This window comes from Hemicordylus capensis, chromosome 4, assembly GCF_027244095.1.
Source record: "Hemicordylus capensis ecotype Gifberg chromosome 4, rHemCap1.1.pri, whole genome shotgun sequence".
NCBI lineage: Eukaryota > Metazoa > Chordata > Lepidosauria > Squamata > Cordylidae > Hemicordylus > Hemicordylus capensis.
In genome coordinates this window covers 15,385,534-15,411,649 of record NC_069660.1, presented here as the reverse complement: position 1 = coordinate 15,411,649, position 26,116 = coordinate 15,385,534, and the positions used below count along the sequence as shown (strand labels likewise).

The 26,116-nt window shown below is 45.1% G+C and overlaps 1 protein-coding gene across 3 annotated transcripts in view; it reads right to left on the bottom strand.

Annotated features, from left to right (window-relative positions):
- Positions 1–1,007: 1,007 nt before the first annotated feature.
- Positions 1,008–26,116, bottom strand: part of TAF4 (TATA-box binding protein associated factor 4) — a 123,414-nt gene continuing 98,305 nt past the window's right edge. For all 3 annotated transcript variants that reach the window (XM_053250887.1, XM_053250888.1, XM_053250889.1), the window contains exons 13-16: positions 24,751–24,876; positions 16,883–16,939; positions 16,611–16,730; positions 1,008–2,760 (exon numbers count right to left, since the gene is read on the bottom strand). In XM_053250887.1, the coding sequence (XP_053106862.1) occupies positions 2,593–2,760; positions 16,611–16,730; positions 16,883–16,939; positions 24,751–24,876 (471 nt within the window). In that variant the 3' untranslated portion in view covers positions 1,008–2,592. The remainder of the gene's footprint in view (positions 2,761–16,610; positions 16,731–16,882; positions 16,940–24,750; positions 24,877–26,116) is intronic.

Sequence of the window (26,116 nt, the reverse complement as noted above, 5' to 3'; positions counted from 1 at the left end):
TTTGAGGTTCTGCTCTACTAGATAGGTTTCCAAAATGTCATAATCAGTTTTATACTCCCAGAGATATAGTCCTGGAATGTTGCAAGCCCAGTGAGAAGGGATTCCTGCTCCATTTCTGGTTTGGTTTAGTTTGTTTTTTTCAAAACAGACACCAAAAGTAAAATTTAAAAAGTGAAAACTCTCTTTCCCCATAGAGGCACTCTGATTTATGTATTGATTGATTGATTGTAAAATCGAGTAATTGCACATGTAGAGTTTTTTTTAAAGCTTTTTAAGATAGGGAATGATGCTTTTCGACTTTTAAAAAAATCTATACTTTCACACAGGGGCACAAATGGTGGCCAGTTTGCCATAATCCGTTCTTGGCTAACCTACCTCACAGGGTTGTTGTGAAGATAAGCATCAGCAAAACCTCTGCTCTGGGCTCCTCCAAGGAAGAGCAGGATAGACATGTAAAAATAAATAAATTTCCCAGATCAATTATTTAGTGGCTCTGTCCTCTGCACTGCCAGATATTGTTTGGTGCATTAGTGATTCAACAGATTCAAAAACTGGAAGAGAGCACTGGATTCTTTTAGAGAGCATAGAAATATTTAAATGTCAAACTTGGGGTGGGTGGGGCTCTGGGCCTGAACCAAGCCCCGTGGATCGGAACCCCAGATCATTTGAGTACCTAGCAACACTCCTGGCCCTGTCCATTTTCTCCTCACGCACCTGCTGAACATTCACAGCTACACTGCCCACTTCTGTTTGGGGCTGCGTGTTTTCCACAACACAGATATAAGCAAAGGAAGTTATTCCAAGTGCAGAACTTGAGTTTCCTTGATGCACAATTTGTATTTGCATTTTATTTCAAGCACAGAGCAGCTAAAATCCTGGCTAGCTGATTCCTCTTACTTTAAACCAAGAGAAGTATTCCTAGTTATTGTAGCAGTGGGAAGTAGGAAAAGATATTAAATAAATCCAGAGAAGGAAGTCTTTTTATAGAGCAAAAATACATACACAGATACAGATAAATTTGTTTTTAATAAAGGAGTTAATTTTCTTTCAATCCTATATAAAACAATAGCAATTAAAAACTTCATTTTTGAAAGTAAATATTTACATATGAACAAGGAACTGTGCAAAATTTACATGAAAAAAAATGGAAAGACAGGATTTTTTCCCCCTAAAAGACAAAATAAAAAGGTGTAACAGTTTGTTGGGTGTTGATAAAAATACTGATCAGCATTCAGTTTACACACAAAAAGTTAAGGTGCAATCCACCGGAAACGCTTCTTGAACAAGCCCGGCTGAAATCCATGCCAGTTTCACGCACAGCTCCCTTCATTCCAAGAGGACTTGTCCAGGAAATGTTCACGGAGGCTCCTGCCCTTAAAATCTAACGTGAGAGTCCACACAAAAAAAGCCGACATATTTACAGTCATAAAAGTACTATCAATAGACAATTTAATACAATAACCTCTGAAAATATAAAGAACCAATTAGTATATTTGTAATAAAAAAATAGGTACAAAGAGGGGACTTTTGCTCTGGACATCTTTAAAGTAAGCCCATAGCTTGCATACAGTCTTTTAGCAAAATAATTATAGTTTACATAGCCATTTTTTTAATGTTATGTGCCAAAAATTATGTACAATTACTGACAAAATACACCAACCATTTTTCAACACTTGATTTCACACTGAGAAACTGTCTTTTTGATGATTCCTCTCAACTTTGATTTTTTTAATTTAATCTAAGCTTTCACTTTCGCTAAAAAACACAGTGCAAGTAAAATATATTTATGCTGAAAAGGTTTTTCTTTTTTTCTTTTTTCTCTTTTTTTTTAAACTTTACACCTTTACAAACTATAGCAAATAAAATGCATTTGTTTTTGTTTTTTTCCATTTTTCCATTTTCTTTTTTACAGATGCTGATAAAACATTCAGAAGTAACCCTCCTTTATGGGCCTTCGGAGGAGGGGGGGTGCCTCTAATAAGCAATAATAACAAGATTAAAAGAATCGAGGTTACGCTTAAAATTAAGTGTAATCTACAATTTGAACAATTTGGGGGTGGGGAAGATAAATATTTATTAAAATCAGTTTGCTTTGCTAACTGACTCCTTTTAAAAGCTAAAATAAAATGAGGTCATCTGCTGTAGACATATACCTATATAATTGATTTAGTTAAGTAAAACTGAACTAAAATGCACAAGTAATGTTGAAATTGCTACAGGTTCTGACACAGAGTAGCTGGTTATTTATCAGTCTCTATAATATGGCTTGTTTGGCAAGAAGGCCACTCCATCAAAGAGATGAGTTAAACTTTAAATTGTCCTCTTACAGTCTCTTCAGGCCTTTGCAAGTCTCCTTACTGTCAAAGAAAGGGATCTCTCTTACACCGAAGAGTCTATCATCAATGGGAATAGAAAACAGTTCCTTGTAAAGAGGTGGTTGTCTCAGGGTGGTGGTGGTGGTGGTGATGGTTGTTGGTTTTCCTTAAACAATATCCCATATGCTTGTTACAAAAAGGCGTAATCTGCAAATATATATAAAAAAAGTGTCCCCGGGTGTCTTCTCCGCCAAAAATACCTTGATATTCTCCACTTTTACTTCAGGAATGCTTTGTATAGCAATAGTGAATGGCTTGTCTCTCGCTCATTTTCTAAACAAAATATGAGGTCCCTGAGGTTCACCCGCGTTATCCTTTGCCGTGTAAACTGCCTGGTTGTTCCGACTACGGAGCTGCCTGGAACTGCCACGTTCGTACTGGATCCCTGCAAACAGAAAAGGCAGGAGTCAATATCTGTTAAGCCCTTGGTGCAAAAACTGAATCCAGCAGTCTGGGAATGAGATGATTTGGAGTTACGAAAAACTATTGGTTTACATGAGTACTGAAAGTTTCTCTACGTAGGCATATGAAGTTGCCTTATATCAAGTCAGACCTTTGATTGATCTAGCTCAGTATGGTCTACTCTGACTGGCTCTTTCGAATCTCAGGCAAAGAACTTTCCTGGACCTGCTACGTGAGATACTGTTAATCAGAGATGCCAGGCATCTAACCCTGAAACATATGAAAGCAAAGCACGCATCGTCACCCAGTTATGGCCCATGCCTACATGCAAGTGAATCTCCTATGGAAACCACTACCGTATACCACTGAAGTGTTTAGCAGCAGCAGCCATAGCGGAGATATCTCTCCTTCACGTAGTAGCTCCTCTCATTTTTTCCTTGAAAGCAAAGTGCTATGACAGTTCCAGTTCTTCCCATCTATAATCACAGTCTGCCCTCCCTTATGCACAAGTACATTCAGAGTGGCAGGCTGCATTTCTACGGCAAATGATTTTCATTTCTTGTCTTGTTCATCCTTGCAATGACCCTGGGAGATAATTAGCCTGGAGGCCTGACCCTTCTAGGCACAGTAGCCACTGGCTCATGCCAATGGCTAGCTATCACTACCACGGACAGAAGCAGTTGGGCAAGGGGTGAGGGCACACACAAAATCCTGTGCAGATTACTTCTTAGCATGCCCCTGCAAACCCACCAGTTCTGGTCATTTGCTGTGATGTGGTGAAATTTAACATGCATGCTGTCTCCCCTCACAAAGCCACTTCAGTATATGGTAGCGGCAGCTTGCTAATCAGAACAGATGAACATATAAGCCCTATTCACATGTTATGTTCAACGCATATACAATTTGTGTTCAGCATATGCAAGCACTGATCTGTATGCAGATCTTCAGACATTATGTTCAAGCAGACGTATAGTAGCACACTTCCTATCAGCGGCCTGCATTTGAGGGGGCCTGTGCCCAGGTTCACTTCTAAGATTTTTTGCATAAGCATTCAGTCACACAATGTGTACAGACATCTATGTGCATGCATAGGTACGTACACGTATGTATGGAGTGGGCGATAACCCGCAGCCACAGTGGTGAGTGCTTTTAAACAGTCAATATAAAGGGTGTGTGTGTGTTTCCAATAAGTATCATGTATGTCAGAGAAGTTTCATTCCAGAACCAACAGGAGGGAGTAGAGTCAGAGCTCAGACTCTCTAGGGCAGGGTTTCTCAACGTGTGGGTCCCCAGATGTTATTGGACTTCAACTCTCATGATCCCCTGCCCCAGTGGCCTTTGGTTGGGAATTATGGGAGTTGAAGTCCAATTACATCTGGGGACCCACACGTTGAGAATCCCTGCTCTAGGGGGTGGGGGCTCTAAGCTATCGGTTCCCGAATTACTGCCAATACCACCAACATGGGTATTATTGGCTCAATATGCTTGTCAGATTTATTTGACTGCACAGGACTAATATTTGGCCAACTGCTAAAGGTTTAGTGGGTTTTTTTAACCAACGGACTATTTCTTGGGGTTAAATGAAGGCCCATGGGAATGCAGAACAACCAAACTCAAGAAATTCTTACATTAACAGTCCAATCCCATCCCAGCTTACTTAGAAGAAAGTCCCACCAATTTCAATGGACCTAGTTCCAATTAAGAATACACAGGATTGCACCGAAGTGTTCTGTTTAGATAAGGTAACTGCAAAAGGAAGGGACAGTGATCTGGTGTCGTCACATTTTTATATTAAACTAGCAAAACTACTGCTGCTACTACTACTAAATTAAATTATTTATTTTTAATAATTTTAAAACTTGTTTTAATATATATTGTATTCTATTGTTTTTATTATGTATTTTAATTTGTAACTTTTAAATATTTTAAATTTTGTACACCGCCTAGAGATATACATATCAGGCAGTACAGAAAGATGAAGAGGAAGAAAACACTGCTTTTCAACAAAAATTTGCAGAACAGTTTATAGAGCAGGAGGAGGTGGTGGTGGTTGTTCTCTGTCCCCAAAGGGCTCAGAATCTTAAAAGAAAAATGAAGTATTCACCAGCAACAGCCACTGGAGGAATGCTGTGCTGAGGACAGTTGGTCTCCCCCAGTAAAATAAATATGCCTCTTTGCCCAGTTAGCAAGGATTAGCAAAAGCACAACACATGTGCAATTGTTCTTTTTATCGTATTCTTAATCAGTTTCCAGTGCACAGTCTTGGGATTCCAAGAAGAAAGGTGATTTATCATTCTAATTCTTTTACTGCTGCTACTACTACAAATATTTATATATCACCTTTCAACAAAAAGTTCTCAAAGAAGTTTACTTAGAAAAAATAATAAAATGCTTCTATGTCCCAAAAGAGCTCTCAATCTAAAAGAAATATAAGGTAGACAACAACCACTGGAAAAATGCTGTGCTGGGGTTGAATAGGGACAGTTGCTCGCCCCCTGCTAAATATAAGTCAATCACTTCAGAAAGATATTTCTTTGCTCAGTTAACAGGGCAAATAAATAATCCATATTGGCTCTACTTATAAAATATTAACTACAGAATCAGAGCACATCTTTTCATATGAAAAATGGTTTCTAAAATTTAGGTACCAATCTTAGGTAAAAACAAAATTATTGCCACAATAAAAGGAATAAATCAGAACAGATGAGGTGGATTTGTAGTGTTTCTTCATTCCCTAGTAAAGCATGTGGATTGGCAGTAATGAGCTGTAACCAGCAGGTGGCATATACAGACCACAGAATTAGTCTGTGCTTTGATTTTCAAAAAGGAACCAGAGGAAGGCTATTACATAGGAACATAGGAAGCTGCCATATACTGAGTCAGACCATTGGTCTATCTAGCTCAGTATTGTCTTCACAAACTGGCAGCAGCTTCTCCAAGGTTGCAGGCAAGAATCTCTCTCAGCCCTGCTCTTTTTCATCCCCTGAGGGGAATATCTTACAGTGCTCACACATCAAGTCTCCCATTCAGATGCAACCAGGGCAGACCCTGCTTAGCTAAGGGGACAGTCATGCTTGCTACCATGAGACCAGCTCTCCTCTCCGAGAAACCAGCTCTCCTCTCCGATACTTTGATATTTCTTGCCTGGGAAGATTTCTAACGGATCTGCAAGCAGAAGTTAGAGTCTGGGCAATAGAGATGTACACAATCCCAGAATTGCAGTTAGCCTGAATTCGAAATGAGTTCTAACCGGACCGTGTTCTGAACTGGTTCGGTTGAACCGGCTGGTCCGGTCCATTCAATTGAACTGTTTTGGCGGTTCGGGAAGCAATACTTGTAAAGTGGAATCCGGTGAGGATTCCCCTTTACAAGTAAAGGGGTGGGGGAATCTACTGAAGGGCAGAGGGGAAGCAGCAAGAAAGGTTGTTTAAATTCTTATCAGCTCACCACTTGCCCACTCGCCACCCCATCGCAGGCCAGATCACTCTTTAAACAGGCCACCTGTGTGGTGGCACCATGGTTCAGTTTGTGATCAAGCCTGAGAACCGGTTTGACATCGGACAGTTCGTGCACACCCTTACTGTGCAAGTTGAGCATCAATGCTTTGATACCTTTTGTTTTAAACAGGATCATCTTTGGATGTTTTGAAGCAAAAGTGGGGATTTTAGTACATCCAATTTCCCCCGTCCCTGGTCCTGAGACTGCAGCATTTCCTCATCAGAACTTCTCCCTTTACTGCTGTTGTGCCCTATTAGGGCCCCATTCATTCACTACCCCAGTCCCACAAGAACACAAACCAGCTGACCTCTTCTCGGGTGCCCACCTTTACCACTCTCCTGTGAATTTGCAGTGAGGTCAAGGGTTCACATACCTCAACCATTTCTCCCGGATTTTTCACCTTACCCACTTCCTGCAGACAAGACCAACCACACACCCCAACTTTTTCCAAGCTTAACTCCTCTTTGCTTTGCTATAGCATCATGTCTTGCCCTCTTCCTCTGTCCTCTGCTGTAGCAGCATGACTGCCAAAATGGAAATAGGAAGTCTCACTGGCTGTTAAAATATTGTATCTGTCCTAAGATAGCCAGTCTATAGTAAAATCAAGTCAAGCATCTTTTTAACAAATTCCACACAATCTCTTGAATGGAAGTAGCCTTGAGGACTAGCAAACCCCACCCACAGGCCCAGGCTGAGTGATTATTTTCAAGAGATCAGTCTGCAGAATCTCCTATCCATGTCATGATACCAAGATGTATGTGATGGGTAGGGTAAGAGATCCTATGAACTGATGAATCTTGCCATTTTTGGTGTCTGCAAGTCTGAGACAGAGGTCTCCCTTCCTATTCCTGACTGGCTCTTTATGATGTGCAAAGAATAAATAGGTTATATGGAAGAGCTGGCTGTACGGCCTATGAACAACTGCTCTGTACAAAGGAGTGCCACATAGGTTTTATGTTCAAGAGGGGTTTGCTGGAAAAATTCAGCCAATATTTTCAAAAGCAGGTGTTAGATTTGGTGGCTTCTGCCTAACTGGATAATTTCCTCCGAGTAGAAAATTAACAGCACACATTCACTAGAAACCTTCCCTGGCCCAACAAAATCAAGGATTTCCATGGGATTTCGGTCAAAGTCCCACCATAATTGTGACTGTCGTAACAACTTTACCACAAACATGGTAAATGCTCAAAGTATCACATTAAGTATCGGACCGCCATGCTTCACAAGTTGTCCAAAATATTTAGATAAACCTGAAGAAAGCCCTAACATTAGGATTGTCTAAACTTTCTGATTATCGCAAAAGAGAGCTTGATGAGGTCCTGAACTTAGAACCGAGGTTTACTGGCTATTTATAAGCAAGAAAAGAAGAGGCGGGAGATGTTAAGATGCATTTTAGAGGCCAATGTAGAGGAGCTCTGAAATTTTCTTAACCTGGTTGGCCTTTGATGCTGTGCATGGAGGGATTTTCCAGTCTTATAGTTGTGTTCAGCTATAAAAATGAGATCTAGCCAAGGCCAGGTGGGGAGATGCTATGGCTTTATCCTCATTTTTCCTCAGGAGCACCCACTCTCAAACTGACACCAAGAGCAGAGTAGGTATAGGACACTCGCAGATCTGAGGGATTTTGCCTTAGAACTCTGAGGTCAGGTGCAGACATAAGAACAAACTCTGATCAGAAAGGACCGATAGTGGTAATAAGCAGTAAGAAGGAAGCCCCGCATCAGAATACACCTTGATGTCATTCACACAATCAAAAACTGTGTTCTGCCCAAGTTTGGGAGCTGTGTGTGCTCCCAATTTTCAGCTGTGTGAAAGCAAGGCAGGAGGGAAACCTGGGGAGAAGTGATTGTGTGGAAGCACGGTAGGAAGAATACCTGGGCAGCTTTTCCTCCTACCTTGCTTCCACACAATCACTCCTACCCAGGTTTTCCTCCTAACTTGCTTCCACACAGCCAAATATTGAGAGCATACACAGATCCCAAACCCGGGAAGAACATAGTTTTGGCTCATCACATATTGAGGTCATTTACACAATCAAAAACTGTGGAGGAAAATAATCATATTTGGTTCTTGCAGAGTGGTTTAACAGAGACAGTGAAATAGTAAATGGGCCTTTGAGTGACTTCTGGGGTCAACCAGGATACAGCCAAGAATGCAGGGCTGAGTGGCATCCTCTAGTAATGCAGCAAATCTTGTCATAATATATTGAAAAACTTTCCAGAAATGCTCAAGCAGTCAAGGTTACATAGCAAGAGCCGCAAATTAATTTGTCAGGACGAAATGGGGCATTTGATGTTCTCTTTGATATTGAATATTATGCCCATGTGTTAATTATTCAACAGCACAGAAGAGATTATGTATGTCTTGGCTTTTTTGTTAACATTCATTAAATAGCTAAACAGATACTGAATTGTTTTACTTAAAGGTGACTTTACATATAATTACAGTTTAACATGTCTTGGACATCAGTGCACCAATCAGAACAACAAACCATTTTGATAATATGCTTGAACAGCAGAAAAACAAACGCCTGTGCACACAAAGAGAGACAAGGGGAGCTCAGTTTAAAAATGTCAACTGCAACAGCAGCTGAACAGCTGTGAGTCAATTATAACCAAAGTAGCTGGTTCTTAATTAAGCAAACAAAAGCTTCAATTCAGGAAGCCTGCAGTTGATTTGGCTATCCAGTTACTGATTAATCTAAGATAACTAAATTAATCAGAGTTTGCTGAAGTGCAAACAAGACTTTCTGCAGAATATAAAACAGAATCTGAGGATCAAAGTTAACGTTATGCTACACATGTGCTTGTGTGTGCGCACACACACACACGTCAGTAAGTAAAACAAATCCACAGCACTTAATTCAGCCTTGGAATCTTGTGTTTCTACAAAAGGTGCATGCAGACATTACATAAGGAACAATGGCAATACAGGTCTACTTAAAAGTCAATGAACTGTCCACAGAGAAAGGCAACGGTGACATTGCTTTGACAAAGAAGAAGAATATTTATATACTACTTTTCAACAAAGATTCCCAAAGTGGTTTACATAAAGAAATAAAAATAGATAAAGATGGATCCCTGTCCCCAAAAGGTTCACGATCTAAAAAGAAGCCAGCAACAGCCACTGGAGGGATGCTGTGTTGGGGCTGGATAGTGCCAGTTCCTCTCCCCCTGCCCAATAAAGAGTATCACCACTTTAAAAAGGTAAACTTTTAAAACTCTTTGCTCAGTTAGCAGGGTTAATTCTTACATGGCACACAATCCAGAAGCAAGCAGTATGATCTACTTGGATAGCCATGTGAAAAAGATCCGGGACATCCACTGGCAGGTGAAAACATGGGGGGCCCAGACACTGACTTGCGTAAGTCAGTGATTGGGGTGGCTATCTCAACAGTTGTGAGGAGTAGAGGACAGGGCATTGGCAGGCCAGCATGGCGTTACAGGAGAAAAGAGTCCAGTAATTTAATTAGTTTTCCTTTCCATCTGCCCTGTCAGCTCTCAGGCCTCGAGGAATAGTTCCAATTCCCCACTGAACCTAACCATGCTCTTTGTAAAGTCAGGTTGGTTCCAATGAAGATCAAAATCATCCACAACTTGATTGTGGATGAAAGAGCCGACCTGGCTTGCATAACAGAGACCTGGTTGGGGGAGGCTAGTGGTCCTCTTGTTGCTGAGAAGGTTAGGGGACGTGGACAGGGGTGGAGTAGAAGCTGTGTGTCCATAAGTATAATATTTTCTTTACCAGGATCCCTGTGAGAGAACTGTCTTATATTGAGTGTGTGTACCTTAGGCTTGGGACTCAGGATAGATTGGGGATTCTGTTGGTGTACCGCCCACCCCGCTGCCTAACAGACCCCCTAACTGAGCTGGTCGCTGACTTGGTCTTGGAGTCACCCAGGCTTTTGGTGCTGGGTGATTTCAATGTCCACTTTGGGACTGGCTTCTCTGGTGTTGTTCAGGAATTCATAGTAGTCATGACAACTATGGGTCTATCTCAACTAGGAATACAGGAAGCAGCCTTAGCAATGTCCTTAGTCAGGCCATTAGTCCATCTAGATCAGTACTGTCTACACAGACCACAGTAGCTTATCCAAATTTTCAGGCAGGAGTATCTCTCAGCCCTATCTTGGAGATGCCAGGGAGGGAACTTGGAACCTTCTGCATGCTAGCATGCAGGTGCTCTTCCCAGAGCAGCCCTTTCCCCTAAGGGAAATCTCTTACGAGTGCTCACACATGTAGTCTCCCATCCAAATGCAATCCACAGTAGACTCTGCTTAGCAAATGGGACAATTCATGCTTGCTACCACAAGACCAGCTCTCCTCCCATAAGTCCTAGGAACATAGGAACATAGGAAGCTGCCATATACTGAGTCAGACCATTGGTCTATCTAGCTCAGTATTGTCTTCACAGACTGGCAGCGGCTTCTCCAAGGTTGCAGGGAGGAATCTCTCTCAGCCCTATCTTGGACCTGTGCAGGTTGCTGGTCACACACTGGATTTGGTCTTTTGCTCAGATCACGGGGGTTTCTGTTCTGTGGGTGGGATCTCCTGTAGTCTTCCCATTGTCATGGACAGACCACTTTCTGGTTGAGGTTGGTCTCACAGTCACATCTGACTGCTGCAGGAGTGGTGGACCTATTAGAATGGTCCACCTGAGAAACCTGTCGGATCCAGTAGGATTCCAAAGTGCCTTGGAGGTTTTGGAGTTGGTTCTGCAGTGATTCTGTTGATGCTCTAGTGGATACTTGGAACAAAGAACATATCAGGACAGCAGACATGATTGCTCCTAAGCGTCCTCTCCAACCCACTTCAAAATTAACTCCATGGTCTATGGAAGAGGTACAGGAGCTTAAGCGGCAAGGTACACGAATGGAGTGCAAATGGAGGAGAAGTAACTGGAATTCAGAGCCATTGCCACATATGCTGTGGCAATGTGTTCAGCAAGAAAACAATTCTATTCTGAACATCTTGCATCTGCAAGTTCTCAACCAGCAGAGCTGTTCCGGATTGTTTCAAATCTGTTTCCAGAAACAATGTCTCACTGTGACGCATCCTATGAATTATTTGCAGATAAAATCTCTCTCAGTCAGGCTGGACTGGACTCCAATATTTCTGCAGGACCAGTCAGAGAGCTGTCCAGCAATCTATCTTGCAAGGTAAGATTGGATCAGTCTCAGTTTGTGACTCCTGCAGATGTGAACAAGCTGCCTGGAGTAATATGGCCTACCACCTCTTCTTTGGATCCTTGCCCAACATGGCTAATTTCATCTTGAAGGGAGGTTGTTGGAGCTGGCTTGGTTGATATTATTAATAACTCACTGGGGGAGGGCAGGATGCCACCTTGTTTAAAAGAGGTGGTGGTTCAACCCCTTCTTAAGAAGCCCATTTGGATCCCCTGGTGATGGATAATTATAGGCCAGTCTCCAGCCTCCCATGGTTGGGTAAGATAATTGAGAGGGGTGTGGCTGACCAGCTCCAAGCAGTCTTGGAGGAAACTGATTATCTAGACCCATTTCAAACTGGCTTTCGGGTGGGCTTCTGAGGTTGAGAAGGCCTTGATTGGCCTGATAGATGACCTTCACCAGGGAACTGGCTGAGGGAGTGTGACTGCTAGTACTTTTTGGATCTCTCAAGTGTCTTTCAATACCATCAACCATGGTATCCTTCTGGATCGCATGAGGCCTTTGGGGATAGGAGAGAATGAGGCGATTCTCACAATCACCAAAAACCGGGCGAAGGGAGTCTAGCCTGCTTTTGGGCGTTCGTGTGCTGCCACGGGAGCTGTGCAGCTCCTAGCAGCTAACCCGCCTAATTCCCCCTCCCCTTAGCCGAGGTTAATGGAGCGAGCACTCCATTAACCTCTTCTTCCTGGTCGTGTTTTGCGTCGCGGCAACACACAAGGAGACCCCCGGCAGGAGGCTGAAACCAGCCTCCCAGCCCTGGGGGTCTCTCCAGGATGCCCCGTGCACAAGCGCGGGGCATCCTGGAACTTCCGGGGGCCACACGACCCCTGATCCTCATAGCCCCCGCCGGCTCTGTGATGGAACCGGCAGTTGTGTGGGCGGCCAATTTGGCCACCCTGGGCTCTGCGGGCAATCGTCTGCAGAGAGAGCAGGCTAAGCCCCCTCTCCCTGCAAACCCCCTAAAGGCGAATCTCACTGGTCATGAGACTCGCCTTCATGTTTAACAGTGGTTCTGCTCCTATGTCTTGGGGGGATTTCAGATGGTGGCGCTTGGTGACAGTTGCTTTTCTAAACGGGAGCTAGTATATGGAGCCTCTCAGGAGCTTGGAGGCTTTCAAGAGAACCTTAGCACCCCCATTTTTTAGCCTGGCTTTTAATGATATCTAGTTTTAAATTAAAATCTGGCTTAAATGTTTTTAATTTAATTTTAATTGTTTTATGATGGTGTTTTTTATTTTAACGTAAGCCACCCTGAACTACTTCAAGAAGGGTGGTGTATCAAGCAAGCAGGCAGGCAAGCAAGCAAATAAATAAATGTTCATAAGGCATAAAGAAGTCCTTGTCTTTTGGTCAGACAGAAATCCCTATCATCAACAGATCTAATGCAGAAGAGGGCCCCTGCCCTTCCAATCAGAGGATGGGTTCAGTCAACACAGTAAAAGGCAAACCCTCCAGTTTCTGGATTTCAGCATATGACATCCACTAGAGCCTAATATGCTGACATCGGTGGGTTCGGATGACAGAACCAATGTCAGCAGATTGCACCTGAATGGTTCCAGACCCGACCTGTCACTGACTTCAAATCTTCGTCACAGTTGTTGGATCCAGAAGTGCAAGTCAGGCAGAATATGCCAACACTGGTGGGTTTGGATGTCACAAATGTACGTATATCATGGAGGGGACTCCACCTGGAATTCAGGCTTGTCTCCAAGTTCTGGGAACCAGAGGCTTGCCTTTTACTGGGCTGACTGAACCCACCCACCCTCTGATTGGAAGTGTAGGCACCTCTTCTACATTAAGAGTTTAAAATATAGAAGCAGGTGAATTCTGAAGTCATTTTTTTGTTTTGTTTTGGTACATGCTACCACGGGGGGGGGGGAGGAAAACATTGGCAGAAATGTCCATTTCTACATTACTCTGGGTCAGGGGTGCACAACTCAAATGCCCTGGTGGGCTGGAACCAACCATGTCTTGCTGCGTGGGGCCAAAATAAATTTTATGCATGTTAATTACTACATTAAAATTAATTATTTAAAATATTAATAAAAGTGAAGGGATAGGTTGGAGTCTGGGGAAAGGCAAGGGGAAAGAGGGATGGTGTCAGTAGGCTCTAGTCCAAGGGCGCGGGACATCTGGTCTCAAGTGGCCAACTGCATTGAGCTGCTGCTGTTCATCAATGGGATGGGCCAAGATCTCTTCACGGCTCCTGCTGTTGCTGCAGGATATTCCTACCTGGGGGCCAGCAAAAAAGTCCCTGCGGGCCGGATCAAAATCTGTGCTTAACAGAACTACAACTCTTTGTTTTCAAGTATTCCAGAAGCTACATCTCAGTCACTCACACAAGAAAATGCCAACCTCATTTCCTGTTTCATTTTGAAGAAGAGAATGAAAAGTAAAAAGTTCTCTACCACTAAGGAAACACAAATGAAGAAGCAATCTTTCTTTCAATACAACTTGAAGTTATCAGTGCAAACACATTGAGATAACCTTAAAGGTAAAGCCCCTCCTTTCAGAACCTAGATGTGCAGGGACAGGAAAGAAAATGGCAGGTCTCTTTATTAGATGTAGAAAAGGAGAAGATATAACAAAAATGCTGAGGGTAATTAAAATGTGGGGGTGGGGTGGGGGGCAAATAGCAACTTTGGGGAATTCTGGAGTGTGCAGACAATGGGCTCAAGCTCCTGGAAAAACTCCTATTTAGGATGAGTTAAGATAAGATCATGTGTACCTTTTATGCATTTTAAAAGGTGTTTGCATAAGAGAAAACCCTGGTACATGGTGCTAATTGGGATATTGGACATTTGTGCAAAAACACAAACACGAGAGAGAGAGAGCTGTATGAAACCTTTCCCCATTCCAACCCATAAGCCATTTGAGTACATAAGAACATAAGAACAGCCCTGCTGGATCAGGCCCAAGGCCCATCTAGTCCAGCATCCTGTTTCTCACAGTGGCCCACCAGATGCTGCTGGAAGCCACAGGCAGGAGTTGAGGACGTGTCCTCTCTCCTGCCATTACGCCCCTGCAACTGATTCTCAGAGCCATCCTGCCTTTTGAGACTGGAGGTGGCCCACAGCAAGTATGCACTGCAAGTAAGAAAGAGTGGAGTGACTGTAGAAACATGCTTCTGTGCACAAACTGCTCTTGCTGAATCAGAGCCTGAACTCTACAAAATCTGCTTCTGGACTTGTCTAATCCTTGCTTTGGTAGTTTGCAAAGTCAAGGCCTATTTATCCTCTTTTTTATATTAACGAAGATTAGCCTCCAGACAGAGTAGCACCCTGACCTGATTAAAACAATGGTTTGAATCTAGGTTTAATTAATGCAGCAATAGCAATAGCACTTACATTTATATACCGCTCTATAGCCAGAGCTCTCTAAGCGGTTTACAATGATTTAGCATATTGCCCCCAACATTCTGGGTACTCATTTTACCGACCTTGGAAGGATGGAAGGCTGAGTCAACCTTGAGCCCCTGGTCAGGATCGAACTTGTAACCTTCTGGTTACAGGGCGGCAGTTTTACCACTGCGTCACCAGGGGCTCTTCTGGTAATGCAGGTTACCAACATTAGCATGATTGTGTATTCCCAGGCCAAGATGGGAATCTAAGATTCATCTCAGGCCATAAACCACCTTGTCATGGGTTCACACAATCACACTATTGTTGGTAACTCACATTAAACCTAGATTTGAACGATTGTGTCAACCAGGTCACAGAGTGAGGCCCCACTGTGGAGGATTTGTCTCCCTTGTTTCTAACATGGGTCTCCTTTCTCTGCAGCTCAGAACAGTAGTTGCTTCTTCAGCACCAAACAGAGCAGCAGGTCAGGCCTAGTTCTCAGCTGCATGGAAATTTCAAATCCTGGGCAGGCTGTGGGAAAATTTGGGGAGCAGAAGACTGGAATGCAGAAGAGTAAAGTCATATTGGGAGGGAGGGCAATGATAGGAAAGAAGCACAAGGGCGGCTTATAGGGCAAAGATTTATAGAATGCTAGAATATTGCTCAATGTAGAGCCCCTATTAATTTAATAATGTAAATTATTAAATAGTAAATTTAGCCCTATTTTATCCCCAAACTGATCCCTCTAATAAGGCTTCAGGCCAATCATATGGGACAGGGGCAATGGGAGGGTGATGGAGTGATGGGGTGGGGGGGCAACCAAGTATGTTACAAAACCAGCATTATCCCCTTCATCACCCAGCTTTGCCCTGTACCATCCTAAGCTTTCTGTTAAGAGTGATGGTTCTCCATTCTTTCTGGAGCAATTAAGATTCCATATGCTTCAAAATATTAAAATTCTGCTGCTTAGGAAACTTCCAGAGTAAAGAACAGCTCTTAATTTAGTGAAGAGAAGGGCTGGGACTCAAGACTGCTGGAAGTTATACTTTCCATCCCGGAACACATTTCCCCTAATGCATGGAGGTCGTTTGTGGTTACTCTGTCGTGAGGGGACAGAGAGCATCAACTATTAACACAACACAGGTTGCGAGGATGAGACCAGGAAGGGAAAACAAAGCTCTAGAACTTAGTCCTGGTGAGTTCTACAACATCGCTGGGAAACAATAATGAAAGATGAGCAATCGCTACAGAAGAGGATTTATGACACAATTCCCAAACTGCACCAGCACGCACTAGTGTGCTGTAGGAGAAATATTAGTGTGCTGTAGGAGAAATTACTTAAAGAATCAAGGTCTCCAGTGGTCTGAAAATAAGAGGATGCTGCTCACTACATCCCTCCAAGAATCACTGCTCTAAGCTGGCCTCCTTCTAAACAGCTTTTGCTGGGGGCAGATAACTCTGCTGCATGTCTGAATCGGGTGACTGGATCAAGAAATCTCTCCTGGAGGAGGGATCAAGCAGGATTACCCGCTTTCTGACTGTGAGGTCGACTGCTGGCTCTTGTGTGAGTCGCTGTTCTAGGCTTGCTTCCTCCTAATCAGAAGCCACAGGTACAACAGTGACTTGCATAGCATAGCAACAAAGGGCATGGGTTCTACTGAGGATGGGATAGACTTACATTTACACACTCTACAAGAAAGGTTTGAGTGGGGAGAAGAGCACCTCCAATTTTAAATTCAAAGTGTTGTGCCCAAGTTGTCAGGGACACTCTGGTGTATGTATATAATGTGTACACCATATAGTCTTTACCTCTGTCCCTGATCCAGCGCCTGGAGAGTCCACTTTCCTCTTCTTTCTGGGCCCTATTGCAGCCAAAGCCGTTAAGTTGGCATCCCTCTGTCTCATTTGTGCTAGTTCTTGTTGCTGCATCTGTGTTTGGCAAAAGAGAAAGTCACAACTCCATTTGTGTTTTCACGCTTTTGGGAATGCAGCCATTATTAAGCAGCTACATGAAATTATAAGACATATAATGTCAATGTGGCAAATATACTTGGAAACGATGTTGGGTTTTAAAAACATACCTCCTTAGCCTTTTGTTTCAACCGAAGCTGCTCCGGATCTTCTTGTCGAGATCGAGACTGCATTGGCAAAGAATTTGCAGGAAATTGGGGCAGGGGGGGGGGAGAGGTAAGAAACAAGAGGATATAATTAATTAGAACCATTTCTAAGTGTTTGCTTAATTAGATTGAAGCATACTTTAATACATACATAAACAGCTTACATTCACGTATTTTAATTCTTAAATAACGTGGAATGCCTTCAGCTTTAAGAACAAATTAAGGGCATCAGTTTTAAATCAATTTGTTTATCTATCTATCATATTTGTATACCACCCCAAACGTACATCTCTGGGCAGTTTACAACAACACAAAACAAAAATTTAAACATTATGCATTTGCCACCCTCACCCCATCTAGTCAGGCCTTGAAATATTGCTCCTTTCTGCCCAAGTTACTTCAGATCTATTAGCCTTCTTCCCCCAAAAAACAAAACCAACATGACTCTTTAGGGCCTGACCAGGCAGTTGGCGTGTTCCTTCTACAGAGCCCAGAAGTTCAAATGGTTTTGTAATGGGTTGGAACAGGCAGGCCTCCATTCACACTTACTGATGTGCAAATACATCATAGCTCTCGACTTCAAAATAAGGGTTTTTGTTTTTAATTTGGCTGTCCTACCAAGTACAACATTCATAACAGGTTGCTTACCTGTAACTTTGGTTCTTCTAGTGCTCATCTGTGCTTTTACACCAATGGGCTATGCGTCTGCACAGAGACCTTGTTGAAATCTAACAAGCTCAATTCTCCTGCTTTGGGCGGGAACCCCGCCCCCAGCCACTATATAAGGCTGTGCCACTCCACATCCCCTCAGTCACGGAATCTGCCTTCAGCAGACCCAGTGGGGAGGACGGGAGGGCGTGTACAGATTACCACTAGAAGAACCAAAGTTACAGGTAAGCAACCAGTAGTTCTTCGATGTGGTCTCTGTCTTTTACACCAGTGGGCGCATAACAAGCTAGCACCCAAGGGGGAGGGAAGAAATATGTAATCTGCCAGAATTATTTATTTCAGAAACAAGTACATCAACTGAAAATGGAATGCAGGACACTCCTGCCAAACACAGCATCTTTCTGTGCCCTGGCATCAATAGCATAATGGCAGATAAACGAATGGGGCAAAGCCCAAGTAGCCACTTGACAAATAGCGTCCAAAGGAATTGCGCAATCAAATACAGGCAGAGTGAGTGGTAGAGAATGATGAAACAGAGACCACTTTAGGGAGGAATTGGATATCCAGTCTGAGTATGACCTTGTCCTTATGGAATTGAAGGTAAGGCGGATCAACCCGTAGGAACCACAGCTCACCCACCCTCCTAACAGAGGTGGTGGCCACCAGAAAGGCAACCTGCCAGGTCAGGAGATGGGGTTTGATTGAGGCCAAAGGCTCAAAAGGAGGCTGTAGCAAGCCTGCCAAAACCACAGACAGATCCCAGGCTAGGGACATAACAGGATCATCCGGAAAAACGTGGGACAAACCCTTCAACGAACTCTTAACCACCGGGTCTTTAAACCACAAAGCCTGGGTCTACGGGGAATGTGCAATAATGGCAGCCAAATGTACCAAGGAACATAGGAAACTGCCATATACTGAGTCAGACCATTGGTCTATCTATCTCAGTATTGTCTTCACAGACTGGCAGCGGCTTCTCCAAGGTTGCAGGCAGGAATCTCTCTCAGCCCTATCTTGGAGAAGTCAGGGAGGGAACTTGAAACCTTCTGCTCTTCCCAGAGCGGCTTCATCCCCTGAGGGGAATATCTTGCAGTGCTCACACATCAAGGTTCCCATTCATATGCAACCAGGGCAGACCCTGCTTAGCTATGGGAACATTCATGCTTGGTACCACAAGACCAGCTCTCCTCTCCTGCACCCTAAGGGATGAAAGCTTTAGACCAGACTCCTTAAGGAAAAGCAGATACATTCTGCACAAAGTACATAGTCTGTGGGCCCCCAGCTAGAAAGGCGGCGGTCAGCCTCCTGAATGTAGGTACGCGGGCATCCAGGAGGAAGACCTTCTCCAAGCCCACATTGAAAATCAGTCCTATGAACTGTATCCTGCGGGTCGGTTCCAGCTGAGATTTCTCAAAGCTGATCTGGAAACTCAGAGTCTGCAAGGTATCCACGACCGTCTCTAGGGCGTCCAGGACCTCTCGTCTGGTGCTCGCCAGAATGAGCCAATCGTCCAAATCTACATGTACAAGGACTATGGGCATAATTGACCTTCAGCCACACTTTTTGGGGGTCTAGAACACAGACATCTTCTTCAGTAATTGTGTGTTTCATGATATATGTTTAATTTACCCATGTTTCATGTAAGTTGTGTGTGTGAATAGACTCTTATACACGGTATATATACTACTCTTAGTATACGTTTTGTTCCTTTGGTCCGTGTATCCTCTATTATTTCATCATTCATTCAATCGTCCAAATATGGCAGGATCTGCAACCCTTGTTCCTGCAAGAAAGCCGCCACCACTGGGGCCAGGCATTTTGTAAAAACCCTGGGCACCATCGTGAGACCCAACGGCAAGGCCTTGAATTGATAGGGAACCCCCCTATCTGGAAATGGAGGAAGCATCGATGCTGAGGACATATCGAGACATGGTAATACACATCCTTCAAGTCTAGGGAGACCATCCACATATTTTTTTCTAGGATGGCCAGTATGGTCGGTACCGACAGCATCTGGAAACGCCTGTACACCAGGTGCCTGTTCAGGGCCCAGAGGTGCAGTATAGGACACTGACCTCCGTCTGGTTTCGATACGATAAAGTATTGGGAATAAAACCTGGGACTCTCCGGATTGGCGACACTCTCTATCGCTTCTTTTGACAGAAGAGCAGAGACCTCCTGGTCCAGTTCCAGAGTATACAGAGTAGTCACAACCCTGAACAGAGGTGGCATCCTGCAGAACTCGAAGGACCCAAACATATGACCATGAGGACCCACTGGTCCATGGTCACCTCGTCCCAGCTGGCCGAAAATGGGGCCAGGCGAGTCTGAAAACTCCCCAAGTCAATCATTCTTAGGAAAGGAGTTCGGGCACTGCTTTTGAAAGGCCATCTTGCTGCTGAGAAGGGGTCTTCTGTTGATAAGGGGACCACCTGGAAGGCTTCTGCTGCTTGGGTACTGGGGAAGGATAGGACATGAACCTCACTGTGCTCCACAGCTTCTGGACTTTCTGAAGCATGTCATCTGCCTGCTCTGCAAAGAGGCTAGAGCCCTCAAAGAGAAGGTCCTCGACCCTAGTGTGGGCCTTGTAGGTCAAGCCAGAAGAATGCAGCCAGGCATGCCACCTGAGAGCCACAGATGTGGCCCATCACTTTAGCCGCGCATTCCACCGAATGTCTGGCCGAATAGAGTTTCTGTTTCGCCACTTGTATAGCTTTTCGGAGAAACGCCTTAGCCGAATGATGCTTGTTCTGCGGAAGGAGATCCAAAAAGGGAGCCACTTTCTCCAAGGAAAGTGATTATAATGGGCATTGTAAGCCTGATAGTTGGCCACTCTTAAGTGGAGAGCCGAGGCGAAGTAAAGTAAAGCGTTCTCCTGCAGTGCCGACTGGCTGTGACCCCTGATCTTTTGTAGAGACGCTTCTACAATAACAGAACCAGGGGTGGGAAGATTATTTAGAAAGGCCGTATCATCCTGCAACTGCACCCTATAAAAATTCTCCAAGTGCCTGTTAGGCTGAAACAGAGTCGCTGGCTTCTTCCAATGACCCTGAATGAACCCCAACAATGCCGAATTAAGGGGGAAAGCGGCTGGTACCTTGGCCACCGCATCGAGAAGGCTAAACAATTGGTCCAATTCCCCTTTCTGTTGGGTACAGAGGCTCAAGCCCAGGGCCAAAGCCATGCGGGCCACATACGCTGAGTACTGTTTAAGATCCTCTGATGGAGAAACAGGCTTAGAATCCCACTGTATGTGTCAAGAGGAGACAAGCCCCGGGAAACACCCTCCGATTCCAGAGAGATAAGATCGTTGTCATAGTCCGACTCAGGAGAAGCCAAAGAATTCTGGGCAAAGGCTGTCGGAACCGTAGGGGATTCCGGCTTCCTGTCCCTGTCGTTTGGTACCAAAGTGGGGAGTTCTGCTGGCAGCACCTGGCTAGGCACCGAAGATTGTTGTAGAACAGGAACCATAGAGAGTGAGTCGCGTTGCTCAGTGCGGTCCCGAGGAGAGCGAGAGTGTGGCCTCCCTTCAGAGTGTGTGTGTGTGGGGGGGGGGGTTCATGCCAATCCCAAACAGTTCCAGTTCTCCCATAAGCAGGAGCATCCAGGTATTGAGGGCCATATCAGGGCCTAGCATAGTCTGAATAGTCCGCTTGGTACCGTCCATACAACCCTGAGTCCCAGCACCAAACACCATAAGAGGGGTCCACCTCAACCAAGGGAGAATGATGCTCTGGTACACGGTACCAATCTGCATACATGGACTCACGACAGTCCCAGTCCTGATCCTGTCTGTATTCAGAGGAGCGGTCTTCCGAGTCCCAATGGGAGTTTTGATCTCTAGGGGGGAAACGCTCCTGGCATTGCCGAGGAGGCAAACTATGTCGAGGCAGCCACGATAGGGATGTGCCTGGTCCAGAGCAGTCCGGACCGGCACCGAAGGGGGGCCTTTCTTTTAGGGCGGGGAGGGCTTACTTACCCCTCCCACCGCTTTGCCCCCTCCAGTGCCCGTATTTCACTGAGTAATTGGGGCGCTGGAAACCAGCCGCCCCCGCCGCCCCCCCCCCCCGCAAGCAGATTAGGGCCAAAAGTAAACTACTGCCGCCGTCGCCCGCACTCCCTCCCAGCCGCCCGCCCGAGTCCTCACCACATGTTGTCCGAAAAAAGAGAGGAGCTCGCGAACAGAGCTCCTCTCTGTGCAAAGGCTCGGCCCCAACTGGGGCCTTGGGCGCGCACCGCAAAGGACGCCTGGGAGTTCCGCCGGAGGCCCGGTCTACCCTGCCGGCGGGTAGACTGGGCCTCCGGCAGAACTCCCAGGCGTCCTTTGCGGCGAGCGCCCAAGGCCCCAGTTGGGGCCGAGCCTTTGCACAGAGAGGAGCTCTGTTCGCGAGCTCCTCTCTTTTTTCGGACAACATGTGGTGAGGACTCGGGTGGGCGGCTGGGAGGGAGGGCGGGCGGGCGGGCGACGGCGGCAGTAGTTTACTTTTGGCCCAAATCCGCTCGCGGCGGGGGGGGGGGGCTGGTTTCCAGTGCCCCAATTACTCAGTGAAATACGGGCGCTGGAGGGGAAAAAGCGGTGGGAGGGGTAAGTAAGCCCTCCCCGCCCTTAAAGGAAGATCCCCACCCGGACCCGGACCGGCCAGGTCCGAACCGGTCCGGACAGTTCGGAGGCCTTTAGAATGGCCTCCGGACCAGTTCGGACACACCCCTAAGCCACGACCCATCTTCTGCAGGCTTGTCTGGAGAATAAGCTTCCGCCCCAGATGAAGCGTATCCAGGCTCACCCGTCGCCACCGACAGCTCCCTACTCGGGTGGGTATGATCAGGTGCAATGTCAAACAAATTCCCAGCCAGTGGCGAGCTAGGCTGAACAGGAATGGACGACTGATGGAGATAGGAGGGAGGTGTTGACCCGCCAGTAAATCGTGCAGCAACTTCGATGTCTTCTTTTTCTTAGATAGATATTAATCCTACTCATTGCCGAGCTGCAGATTCCATGAAGTTGACTGAAGAGCGGATAACGAAAGACTGAGTGGATGAGGAGCGGCGCAGCCACATATAGTGGCTGGGGGCAGAGTTCCCGCCCAAAGAAGGATAATTGAGCTTGTTAGGTTCCAACGAGGTCTCTGCGCAGGTGCATAGCCCATTGGTGTAAAAGACAGAGACCACATCAAAGAAGAATCTAGATCCTGGAATGTGTCATCAACTGCCAGGGGCCAGAAGAAACTGCTGTACACACTCCCAAGTATTCCTAGTATTTTAGGGTATGTATGTATGTATGTATGTATGTATTTGCGGAGGGCAACATGGACAGTTCAGCACCACCTGCACCTCTGCAAGTGTCTAAAATACCTCCCACAGTCTTGTGAAACAGTCCTGTTTCTTTATGGCTTAAATTTGTGCAATCACAGTTGCATGGCGGTACAGCCATTGGAAATAACAGACATAGCGTCACAACAACTGCGATTACAGAATTTTAAGCCCCAGAGGAACAGGGCTATCCCGCAGCACCGCAAGTGGTATTTTTGACACTTAAAGCACTACAGGTGGTGCTGAACGGTCTGTCACCCTACACAGCACATGAGCCGATATCTATAAATCACTTTTCAACAACTGAAGTTCTCAAACCTGTTGGTTTCACAAAAGGAATGAGAAGATGAGCTCCATGTTGCAAAGTGACTCACAGTCTAAGAAGAAACTCAAGGGAGATACCAGCAAATAGCCACTGAGATGGGTTGAACAATGATGGGTTGAATTGGGACAATTGTACTCCCCAGATAACTATAAGAGCCACTGCTTTAGAAGGTGCCTCTTGGCCCAGTTTGCAGGGCATCTGGGTGTATTTGAACAACACATGCATGTAATTTTAGTTGTTCTCTCTTTAAAAGGCATTTTAGTATCAACTGATGCACAATCTTAACCAGGTGCTGATCAGCACATGGGTGTATTTTAAACATCTCTCAGAAATTACTTGTTAGTTGATTAAGCAACTGACAGGTTCTGGTTATTTGTCTCCTCCCGTCCTCCTGGAGTATGTATGATTATCCCATTTTTATCCTCCCATCAACCCTGTGAGGTTGGCTGGGCAAAGACTAGACAAAAGCCACCCAGTGAGCTGCATGACTGAGAGAGAATTCAAACTCACTGACAAAACTCCCTAGTATTAAAAGGATTTTGCACTTGTATGCAGTGAAAGCAGGAGGTTCAATCGCCCACTCTTGCCCCTGGTTCTATGAAGTGCATCTGCCTCCTTGCAAAGTGTTTTGTTTCTCTTCTTCCTTCCTTTAGAATAAGCAAGGAGGTCCACCAACACTCAAGAGCCAATGGGGTGTGAAATGCTGTATCATTCCATCTCCCTGTTAAAGGGAGTACAAAAACACCTTCCACTTAAATTTCATTTCGCCAGAGGGAAAGAGAATTATGGAAGCATGAAGGAATGCCGTTACACAGAGTTACAGCTATTGGCTGAGATCCAAAGCCCCCCTTTAGACAGGGATAAGCATTTCCACGCACACGGCTTTTCTCTGTTGTTCGCGCCAAAGCCTGGCTTCAGGTGTTGTGCTGAAGCCCATTTCCAAGAATTTTGTGAGTGGCTTCTGGATGGTGCAGATGCTGCTCACAACTGGGAGCAAAATCAGGACAGACCAAGGAACATACTTCTTTGGTCAATGCATAATTCATTTATGGAATGCACTGCCAGAAGATATGGTGATGAACACTAGGCAAATTCATGGAGAATAGTCTATCAATGGCTACAGGCTAGCTCCAGGTTCAGGGACAGAAGAGTAGTGGGAGAGGGGGCATGCCTTCATCTCCTGCTTGTGGGCTTCTCAGAGGCATCTGGTTGGCCACTGTGGGAAACAGGATGCTGGACTAGATAGACCTTGGACCTGATCCAACAAGGCTCTTCTTATGTATTTGGGGGGCGGCGGCGGAGAGAGACAGAAGCCTGCTATGCATGTGGAGCTCCAGATGCAGTCCTTCAGTGGCACTGGTTTATGGCTTGGATCCAAAAAGGCAACACCACAGTCTGCACTGTCTAAGGTTAGGAACAGAACCCCCCATTCTATTCCTCAGCCTGCAGAACAAAAGAACCTATCTTCTTTTGACGTCAAGCACAACACTTTTTCAATCTATTAGGGGCAAAACCCCAAAGCACTTACCTTTGCCGCACGCATTAAAATTTCCCTTTCTTGTTCATCTTTCCGCTGTTTTTCTATTTGATCAAGTTGCTCAAAGAACTTGAGCTGCGCCCGAACATCACTTGCTTGCTCGTATCTTTCATCATCCTGAAAAATGCGACAAAATGCTTTCTATTAGAAATCTGGAGAAAAACCAAAGCTACTCACTCGTATGGCACACCAAAAGGAAAAGATCATTCATATATATATATATATATAAGCTCACAATGTTCACTTAGTCATCTTCAAACAGCAAATTAATCTTTAAATCCGTATAGTTGGTTAAAAAAGTTTTTAATTCCACATTGTATTCTATGATCTCATCAGGATGTGACATTTAAGTAATATTTTCAGCTAACTCTTCTCTTTCAAAGAGGTTTTTTAAAAGCACAGTTCTTTAGGACATGGGAGCCTATCAAGTTGAAAAAAGTATATTCAACATTTATCCTTCACTTAATCTTACAGAAGTTTGCTCTTTTCCAGAGCTCAATGTTGGCAAACAAACGAATGCCAGGTTAGGCCAATGGTTCATCAGGTTCTGTATTTTGTGTCTGAAAATGGCCAGAGCTGAGCTCTTGAGAAAGGGTATAAGGGCACAGGGCCATTAAGAAAAGAGTCTCCTAGTTTCTTGCCATTCTGAGATTTCTGCAAGATACAACTATGCCCTGCTTTGTCCACGTTGGCTACAAGTTGTTTATATCCCTAGTTCCTCTAAGCTGGACCAGTCCTTTCCACGCACTCTGCTCTGAGACTGCGCTGTGCACCCTTTCAACCTGTGACTTCTAGCTCCCAGTCAGCAATCCCCAAACTGTGTGTCAGGGCACAGTAACTCGTCATGGGAGCAAGGACAGAGGCTTGGAAATATGCCACAAAAAATTAAGCCACCATGTTGGACACAGACTCTGTGCCCTCAGAGCAGGGAGGCCCTATGCACATTGCTCTCTCCCCAGCCCCAATGTTCTTAGAAGGGGCATCATCCTGATGCAGGAAGTGAGGACAAGCCAGAACTCCTTCTAGCTGAAGTACCATCACCCAGAAAACAAGGTCCCATTTCGGGGACCCTCCTGACTTGGCAAAGGGGAGGACAAGGCTGGGGGCAGACAGTCTGCAGAAGGTCTCAGGCTCAAAGCATCACCAGGGAAGGTTGGGAAATACCCATCTGCAAGCCTGAGAGAAACACTGGCAGTTATTGTAGCTCAACGGACCAGTGGCCTGCCTCGAATTAACAGTCCGTGTACCACAGCATCGTCGACACTGACTGGCAGGAGCTCTCCGGGATTTATTTCAGCCAGAGGTCTTTCCCAGCCCTACCTAGAGATGCCAGGGATTACACCCAGGACCTTCTGCA